Genomic DNA, 10,804 nt, shown 5'->3' with positions numbered 1-10,804 from the left:
TATTTGGTTTAATAAACAGTGTATTGCTATGAATAATATACCAAAGTACGCACAAATGAAACCGAAATCAAAAACAGCAGCGAGTCAGAAAATTGTTAGGAGAGCCGAGAACAACTACATCCAATGTGAATAAAAACACTTGCACGCCAAAAAGGAATATACATATGCGGAGCTATTGGCCATCCACCTACAGTTAGCGGAGCATCTGCCAATCCAAACCTTGATGAAAATAATAGAGAAAATAAAAGCCAATAATAAAAAACTCATGAAGAAGAAGTATGAAAGGTTGAACAAGAAACTCGTTAACTTGAGGACGAAGCAAAGCAACCACAAAATCATGAAAGATGCAGAACAGAAATTCCACTCCCGATTTGTAAACTTGACGGAGGTTTACATCAATGAGCAAGAAGCAGAACTATTAAAAAAAGACCTCAAACACAACATTGAAAGTTACAACCGAAAGAGGGAACTTGAACAAACTATCAAGGATACTGAAGTTATTATATCACGGCTTCCAACTGAAGAACAGGAGCACGCCAGACACATATGTCGGCACATAATTGAAAAAGACATAAAGGCCAAGAAAACTAGGAAGCAGAAGAACGAAAACCAAACCATAAAAGGGCTCAAAGAAAAGCTAAGGGCAAACAATGTTATAACCACAAAAGCAGACAAAGGCAATACCACCGTATTAATTTATAAAAAAGATTACATAGAGAAAACTGAAAATCTAATAACTGAAATAGGGTGCAATAAATTGGGACAAGATCCCACTGAAGAATACCAAGCAGCAATAAAGAATACCATAAAGAAAAGCACAACCATAATAAAGGATAATCTACCATATAGACTAACACTTATGAACCCGAGTGTCCCTCCGTTGATTGCCTTGCCGAAGACACACAAACCAGGCACCCCGATGAGACCTATCATTAATTACAAGTCTGCTCCCGGATACAGACTCTCCAAGCACCTAAAGACGCTGCTGAAGGATAACCTGGATCTACGCAATAAATATACTATTACAAATACAACGGAGCTAATCGAGAAGATGAAAACGTTGAAGATCAACGAAAACACTAAATTCGTATCATTCGACATCAAGGACGTTTACCCATCGATACCAACAATAGAAACCATAAAGACCGTACAAGAAATACTGATGGGAAAAATGAAAAGAGAAGCAGTCACGGAAATAATAAACGCGTTGAAGGTTACATTAAAACAAAACTACTTCCGGTTCAACAATAAGATATATAAACAGATTAACGGGTTAGGAATGGGCAATCCGACGTCAGCAATACTCATGGAAGTATTCATGCAAACACTGGAGGAGAAATACACGAAAAACCTATCGACCAACCTAGGAGTAAAATTCTACGCGAGATATGTCGATGATGTAATATGTCTAATAGAGGGAAACAAAGAGAAACAGATACTAGACTATCTCAACAAACAACACCAGAATATAAAATTCACCATGGAAACGGAAGAGGAAAGAAAGATTAACTATCTGGATTTAATAATTCAAATAAACGATACCACGAACAAGATAGAGTTCGAAATATACAGAAAACCAACAGCCACAGACACAATTATACACAATAGCTCAAACCACCCACAGCAACACAAAAATGCAGCATTTAGACAACTAATAACGAGGCTTGAAAGGACCCCTCTAACAGAAGAAGGCTACAAGAAGGAACTGGATACAATATATGCCATTGCGGAAAATAACGGATATAGGAGAGGCCTGGTGGAGAAGTTAAGAAAGGACACAAAACCGAAAAAGACTAGCAAAGAGGAAAACAATAAAAAAACTTGGGCAGTTCTAAATAACACAGGAAAGACATCTTACAAACTTGCCAAATTCTTTCATAAGTACGACATTCAGACATCATTTAAAACAAGGAACACAGTGGGAAATATATTGAAAGAGAAAATAATCAAGGAAGACCCGCTAGATAAACAGGGTTTTTACAAGTTAACCTGCGAGTGCCGACACAGTTACATAGGACAAACAGGGCGAAATATAAGAACAAGGTATCGAGAACACATAAGGGATTATAATAAGAAAAAACGAAAACCAGAGGCTGCAATAGAATCGAACTTCGCGAATCACATGATCAAAAATAAATGCACACCAATGAAGATTGGACAAACAACAGAACTTCTCCGTGTACAACATAAAGGACAAAGATTGAATATATTAGAAAATATGGAAATATATAAACAGAAGACCTTCAAAGAACAAATAATAAATGAGCAAATAAATACTGTATCGGACGTACTGTTTGAACCTCTAAAACTACTGTACAAGAAGGAGAATGACAACAACAAAATATTAGGGACAGATATGGAAGGGAATACACCAACTGCAAAAACAAAGGGGGTAAAAATCACGGACTTCTACCTGCCGTCAAAAACGAGCCGAAACAATTCATCTACCTATTGAGTACCGCAAACACTGCAAAAAAAAGACGTACCTAACAAAAGAGAGAGGTAGTTAACAAGGAGTATAAATAAGAGCAACCAACAAAAATTATGCAGAACGAAAAATGACACTGAAGATGGCACAACGCCGAAACCGGTTTGTCTCCAAACCAATTTGACAAGGGATGACGGAAATTCGTTCCATAATACAACTACAGAAATATCACAGATGTAAAAAGGTATAAATAAAGTACTATCACAGAAAAATTATAAAAAAACTGATCACAGTCGCTTAAGTATATAAATGGATAAATAAATAATTAAGTAAAATAAAGGTCTATAAATAAAAATAATAATAACAACAATGGTCAAGTATGGTAATAAATCATTAAATAATTACGATAATAAATAAATAAATACTATAGTCAAGTCCCAATCAAAAGTCACATATAAATATAAGTCATTTACGTATATGAATAACATAGAACATTCAGCACACGCACTTTACATTCAGCACGCAATATGCGACGCAGGACTACCTACAACATAGACCTATCTTACAAAAATGTCTTTAGCGTGGTATACGTCGCTCGTTGCCACCACCTCGCAATCACTGTCTCTCAAGGCGCCCAGCTTTCGGTATAGCTCGTATGATGCAGCATGCTGTATCATTGGCATACCGAAAGTGGCGTGGTACGGCGATGTATTGATTGCTGAGTGTGTCCCAGTTTCTATGGTTTTCTTTGATAAATGACCTGATTATCTGTAATACAGGTCGGTTGACCCTCTTAGCAGCGTTTCCCTGAGGTGAGTAGAACGCTGTTTTAATGTGGTTTGTGCCGTATTTCTCCAGGAAACTGCTAAACATGTCAGACACAAATTGTTTTCCGTTATCGGAGTGTACGTATTCGGGTACGCCGAATACGTGGAAAACATCTCTTTCTAAATATTTTATGACTTCAGCTGAAGTTGCCTTACGCATTGGTTTTAAACAGACGAATTTCGACAAATGGTCTAGACATACAAAGACATACACATTACCGTCACAAGTACGAGGAAACGGACCCATAAAATCTATAAACAAACGCTGAAAAGGTCGTTCTGTTACATGTTGTTTGCCCATTAGCGGTCTCTTGAAAACATTTAATGCTTTGTTTGTTTTACACACTTCACTTTTATGTGTGCGCATACATCGGATACCATTCCTGGCCAGTAGTATTTTTCGCGCAGACGTGCCAAGGTTTTGTGGATGCCACCGTGCCCAGCAGAAGGCGAGCCGTGAGAAGACTCAACCAGCCCCGGTCGCAACTCCGACGGAACCCAAAGCTTCCAGGCTTGATCCGCTTGAAGCTCGTCTCCCCTGTCAAACTGTGCTCGCCGGTACACGTAGCCGTCCGATACGCAAAGGTCAGGAAGTCTGTCTTTGTTTTCAGTCACTGTCCTTATCAGCTCTTCATAATCTTCGGATGCAAAACATGGAGACTCGAGGCATACGTCGATTACTCTGTCGCTCACTTTTATTTCGTCCATATTCATTCTGGACAGCGTATCCGGGACGACATTTTGCGTGCCCTTTCGGTGCTCAATCTCAAAGTCGTAACCCTGTAGTTTCAGGCTCCATCGCGCCAGCCTGCCAGATAGCTCCTTTTGAAGCATTAGCCACTTGAGGCTCGCATGGTCCGTAATTACTGTAAAGGGGAGACCCTCGACATATGGCCTGAACCTCTTTACACTTACGATCGCCGCGTAGCATTCGAGCTCTGTAATGCTGTAGTTCTTTTGTGCTTTATTGAGCTTAGCCGACACATAAGCAATTGGTCGTTCGTTTTGGTCGTCGTCCAATTGAAACAAAACCCCTCTCACTCCGTCAGTCGATGCGTCACATTGGATATAAAATCGTCTGTTAAAGTCCGGATGTGTCAGTACGGGCGCCGAAATCAAACTTTGTTTAAGTTTCTCAAAGGATTCCGTGGCTTCGTCAGTCATCGCGAATTTTTTAGTCTTGTCTTTTGAGAGGCAGTCGTGCAGCGGGGCTGCAATAGTCGATTAATACTGAATAAAACGACGGTGCCAACCTGACATGCCCAGGAACCGCCTTAGCTGTTTCGAGGTTTTAGGTTCGGGAAAGTCCCTCACAGCTGCAACCTTGTTGGCATCCCTTCTGATACACCCATCCCCGACTACGTAACCGAGATATCGCACCTCTTTGTAACAGAACTTGCTTTTTTCTACATTTATTGTCAATTTTTCATCACGCAAACACCGAGCGACCTTTTCTAGCAAACATATATGAGACGAGAAATCTTCTGAACACACTAACAAATCGTCAAGATAAACAAATACACATTCACGTTACGAAGCGGTTATGACCTTGCCCATTAAACGACACATTCTTTGTGCCGCGTTACACAGTCCAAAAGGCATAACTGTGAATTGCTACAATGGTCGGCCTGGCACCGTAAACGCCGTCTTTTCCCTAGATTTCTTTTCCAACGGAATCTGCCAGAACGCGTCTTTCAGATCAATAGCTGAAATATATCTAGTATTTTGGAGTCTGCTGAGAATACCCTCTATATGTGGGAGTGGGTACGCATCCCTCACTGTCCTTGCATTCACCTTGCGGGCATCTAAGCAGAGGTGGTTTTTTGCGCCTTTAATTACTAAGGAGACTGGTGAACTCCAGCTGCTGTTGGACTCCTCAATGACTCCCATGCTCAGCATTCGATCTAGTTCAGCATAGACTAATTTCTGGATTGCGGGTGAAATAGGGTAATGTCGCTGCTTTACTGGCAGATTCTCGTCAATTACCTCAATGACGTGCTCTTCTAGCTCTGTCCGACCTAACCCTGATACCGCAAATGAGGGGAATTATGATTTCACCCACTCCAATGCGTTGGATTGTTCTAATGTCAGTAAGTGCTGCACGGCGTCGAAGGACAGGTCACCATCGGCGGGAACGAGTTCAGCAACCCTAGCACCATCCGCACTCACATTTATCCCTTTGTTTACAACACTCATTCCGAAGGTTTTCCAGAAGTCGACTCCTAAATACACCTGCTGTTGTAGCCCAGGCACTATTAAGAACTCTAGCTCTCTTGTAGCACTATCCCACAACACTGGTAGCTTGATGGCCCCTATTACGGCGGTCTCCTCACCATTGGCAGTTCTGATATTTTGGCCCTTAATCGGCAGAATTAGGTCCTCATTACCCCGCAGTAGCACACTCCCGTCCTTGCCCAGACAGCTAGCTCCTGCCCCCGAGTCCAAAAGCGCCTCGTGGCCCCCAATTTTAGTCTTGACAAAGAATCGGTTATCTCCCTTAACAGTGACTATTGTTGAAATTATTTTATTATAGATTCTATTAAAAATTCTTTTCCTTTCCCTCATCTTGGCAATTTTCTTAAAATTCCTGCTTTTCTTCTTACTGTCTATCTCTTCGCAAAATATTCTTCTACGCGCCTCTTCGTATTCTAGTTTACGCTGATGTTAACTTTTTATTTCCGGTTTACCTACTATTTCATTCTTTAATTTAGTTTCATTTTCCTTTTCTCTCCTCAATATCTTTACTTCCTCACTTCCGGGTTGCCCATCTCCTGGCTGGAACCCCCGGTTATCTCCGGCAGTTTGGAGTTTCCCTTATCTTTTTTGAAGACACAAAAGAACTAGTCACTACCACAAGCAAAACACACCATATTGTGGAACGAGGACTTACATTTAGTTTCCTTTTGAGCTTCGGCCGGGTTTTTAGCAAAGTGATCCACTGGCATGCCACACGCGAAACACAACATCAAATGGAAAGGTGAAGGACAAAAGCATTTCACAGTAGACTTGGACGTATAAGGACAAACAGACGTGGACGCAGACGTAACATCACAAACTTTCACTGGGAAGGAGTGTTGTGGTTTTCTGTTAATCTGGTCCCTATTAAAAGCTTCTACTATATTCTCTCCTTTCTGCTCTACTGGCTCTACTTCTAATTCATTTATGGCTTTAGCTCTACTCCTATTTTCTTTTATCACCTTCTCTGCCCTTTTGCACTCCGCTTTCAGCTCCGCCAGAGTTTCCATCTTGGACGCGAACGTCAAGTTTGCTATGTAGGATTTGAGGTTACCCCTAATTATGCCTACCATCTCTTTCTGAGGGATCTTCGTTCGGAGTCTGAATGTCATGTTGTGGATTTCGCTATAAAAATCGTCGAAACTCTCATTCGGCATCTGCTTTCGTTCCATGATTTCAGGGATGATTTCATAGTCGGACTCAGCAGTCTTGAAGTGGTTTAACAGTTCCGCCATCAGCTCGAAATAGCCAAAGTCGGGACTATCAGCATGGTCCTCGAGCACCTGCCAATACCACTTCAAGGCGCCGCCGGAAACCAGACAGTGAAAGTCCGTGAAAAGCTGGAAGAAAGAGATGTTGTTCTGCTCACGCAGTGTTTCGACGTGAAAGATAAAGCTCTCCACACTCATCCCTTTGCCTGTCCCATCAAACTTTATGTCCCACTTCTCGAGATCAATTTTCTTCCACCTCGGTGGCTCTCGCGTGTCTTGACTAGCTATCTCCGTACTTCTGCTGTCAACGTGTTTATCAGCACAATTCCTGGCCTTTTCTCCACGTCCTCTATTCTCCGGAGTTGATGCCGCGTTGGAACGATGACCCAGTGCTTGAGCGGACGTCTCCATTTCGGATACTCGGCCGCTGAGGTTCGAAACATTGTCCCTCATGTGCCTTACCTCATTCATACACTGCGATATCATATCGTTTTGTTGCGCCATCATTGCCATTAGACAGCTTAGTTGCTCGATACTAGTCGCAGTGTTGGCAGGTTCATTCCTCTGGTCTTTGAAACCGCCAGCTTCCGAGTCCCTGGTTGGTTCGCCTCCCACGAAGTCATCGTTCCCCCCAGCTCCTACAACATTACCATCCGACATTTGGCACAACAAATCAAGTTTTCATGAAAAAATAATGCTGTTATTGTTGGACTCTCCGATAGATATTTCGTTCGTTATGGACAAGGTGCTCGCTTGCTCAGTGTTAATCGTACTGGCGCATCTATTGAAAAAGTCCGAAGGAACGAAATCTACCGGACGTTCAATCCCCGTATCAATTTGGTTAAAAATAGAACCGACAACCTGGTTCTCTAGGGCACGTGAAATGCTAGGAGTAATTGGCCTATCTTTGCTAAGAATACCCAAACCGCGTATCGCTCTTCCTTGGTCTTCTTCTTCAGACATTCACTCACTCAAAAACAATGTTTAATTTCAAACACGGAATCAAAAAGTACGCACGAATAAACCGCGGTAACAAAAACTAAATTCAATTAAAATTTTGCCCAAAATTCAAAAAAAAAAGTTTCAACAAAACAAAAAAAATAGATAAATCCAAGAAACGCTAAAGGAATTCACCCCAAAGATTCAAGAATTTCAAAATGTGTACATATGCATACAAGTATGTATGTATGTATGTATATTCAATAAAAAAAACGCAAAAATCATACAATTCAAGTTGAGTGTTATGACTCATAAAAAAAATAGAGAAGTGGTAAATAACAAAGTGAAATAGTATGCCAAACAGACATATGGTTATATACGTAGTAGATATAAGATCTGTATATGTTTGTATATATGCATGCACTAAGAGGTATTAATTTATCCTATATATTAAAATGAGGTTACAAATAAAAGAAATGTACTGAAAAACAAAATTAGTTCACGTTTTAATTGTTCCCTTCAAATTCTCTGCACTTTTTTTGTTTCCTTGTTTGTATTCTCCGTATAAAGGATTCGCAAATATTTTTCAAAAAAAAATTTGTAAATGATTTGATCGGTGTGTGTGGTGTTGCCTTGGCGAGGTCATGGTGAGAGTAATACTTAAGTCCATATGTCCCCTGTCCAAAGTCAAGTCAGCTAATTCCCCAGTTATAACCAGTTAGGCACTACACCACTCAGTGGCTAATCACTAAGTGTGGTTGCCACACTTCCCTTGCCCCATTCGAAGACGCGCTGTAAGCCTCACTTACTGATAATGCTGGACTACCCGTAACGTAGCTTCAACAACTGCCTTTACCAAAAAAACTAAAAACAAAAAAAAATCTAAGTCCCCTCAAAATGCCAAAGTCACCGCCAAATACCACTTAATCAAAAACTGGAATCTGAATAAGGAACCTTGACGGGGACTCAGCAGAAACCCCCCGTTCATCATGTCAACACTAACCGTTTCCGACTGATCTCGCGGTGTTGTTGTCATGATTCCCTAACACCGTCCGAGAAAAAAAGGAATAGAAGACAAAACAATAGAATTTAAGATCGTATAGAGTAAAACTAAGTAAACGCAACCAAGAGAATAGTAGAAAGAACAAAAAAAAAAAAAAAATCATAAAGTGAAAGATTGTTGGGTTATTAGCGTTGGGCGCCATTGTTATGTAGCAGTAATGCTGTTGCATGGTCGAGTTGCAAGTCGGCATGCTTGCGGTGCCTGGTATAGCTCATCGGCCGGGGTGGGTCTGTTGCACTCGCCTTGCCTACGCTACACTAACAAAAAGATCATTCATGCCGACATATCGTAAGTTGAAGAAGACAGTAGAAGTAAAGGCTAGGTGACAAAAAAAAAAAAAACAAGTAAGAAAGTCTAAGTTCGGGCGGAGCCGAACATTAAATACCCGGCGCAAGTATTAAATATATGTTTTCCACCTTTCCGAAAGCTACCGCTACATGATAAGCCGGGGTGTATACATTTTAAGTAAATTATCGTCCTTAAATTTCGAAATATTGAAATTTCAAGCATTTCTGAAATTTACCGTTATATGAAAAGCGGCCTCAATTTTAGTCCGATTTCAACAATTTTCAACGGTTTGCTTTTATGTGGCAAGCACAATAACCATACCGAGCTTGGTACAAATTGCTAGAACGGTTAGCGAGATACATATATGTGATCACAAGTGGGCGGTGCTATGCCCATTTTCCAAAATTTTGTCATAAACGTATTTCTTGGTAAAGAATTGTTGCAACCATCAGTTTTGAATAAATTAGCTTCAATATTTACTGATTTATCGAAGATTTTGTATTTCTCGAAATTACCGTTTTATGGGATGTGGGCGTGGTTATTGTCCGATTTTAGAAATTTTCTGCCATTTGGTATGCTGTACCAGGATCAACAACTGTGCCAAGTTTGGAAGAAATTGGTATAGCGGTTACCAAGATATACACATGTAACCATAAGTGGGCGTGGCTTCGCCCATTTTCCAAAAATTTATAAAATTCATGTTTTCCGTCTGAAACTCATTGTAAGTATCAATTTTGAGTGAATTATCTTCAGTAGTTACTAAAATATCGCAGTTTTCGTATTTCTTAAAATTACCGTTATATGGGAGGTAGGCGTGGTTATTGTCCGCTTTCGCCCATTTCCATCCGTCCTACGCCCAAAAGAAGTTCACGTACCAAGTTTCGTTAAGATATCACAATTTTTACTCGAGTTATCGTGTGCACAGACGGACGGACGGACGGACGGACGGACGGACAGACAGTCACCGCTTAATCGATTTCTCTTTTCATTCTGATCATTTATGTATACATTTGTCTATATCTATCTCGATTCGTTTTGCCTGTTACAAACAACCGTTATGTGAACAAAGTTATAATACCCTTGTGCATAAGTGCGCTCCGGTATAAAAAAAACACGGTCGGCAAACAAGCAGCGAAACGAGAAAAACATTAAAAGTCCAGTCCCGTCAGGCGGAGTCTACCTAAGTTTATCAGTCCTGTCGCCTGTCATCACTCCCACGTCCCCTCTTGCGCGCAAGCGCAACACCCACACCGATATTAATAACTCAACGCCTCATTTTCATTTTTTTTTCATATACATAGCTCATTAACAATTCATTTTTCTTTATTGATTCCGCAAATCACTTTACTATTCACTAAATCCTACGCCCTGCTTGACTGACCCTACCCAATTACAGCAGAGATTTTTATAATGTAACCTATGATACTCAAAATTCAAAATATGTACCTATGTGTATTCAAATATATATACTTGTGTATCCTATAGTAGTCAAAATTCAGCCTCTGTACCAATATGTATGTAAATATATGTACATGAATGAGTATAGTTATACAAACATATATGTGTATGCAAATGAAATCAATCAATTAACCAAAAATTGCAAATGGCTTCTAAAAAAATAATCAAAAGGAAAATGGCAACAAACAAAATCAAACATTAGCTTTACCGCGCTAACTAAACGTATGATTGCTTAACAACTTGTTATGGGTTACTGTTCGCCGCACAAAATATACATACATTATTCTTCGGTGTATAGCGCACCCGGTAGCATGTCAGAAATTTCACCATCTCATATTTTTCTAGAGCGTACGGC

At 40.3% G+C, this 10,804-nt stretch overlaps 1 protein-coding gene across 1 annotated transcript; it reads left to right on the top strand.

The window, feature by feature from the left end:
* The first annotated feature begins 337 nt into the window (after positions 1–337).
* Positions 338–3,008, top strand: LOC118739998. Its single transcript, XM_036471499.1, has 2 exons — positions 338–1,881; positions 2,948–3,008. The coding sequence occupies exons 1-2, from the start codon at positions 338–340 to the stop codon at positions 3,006–3,008; spliced, it is 1,605 nt and encodes a 534-aa protein (XP_036327392.1).
* The last annotated feature ends 7,796 nt before the right edge of the window (positions 3,009–10,804 follow it).

Source organism: Rhagoletis pomonella, unplaced genomic scaffold (assembly GCF_013731165.1).
Source record: "Rhagoletis pomonella isolate Grant_MI unplaced genomic scaffold, Rhpom_1.0 Rhpom_scaffold_00005, whole genome shotgun sequence".
NCBI classification, from domain to species: domain Eukaryota; kingdom Metazoa; phylum Arthropoda; class Insecta; order Diptera; family Tephritidae; genus Rhagoletis; species Rhagoletis pomonella.
This window is presented reverse-complemented; position numbering and strand designations above follow the sequence as displayed.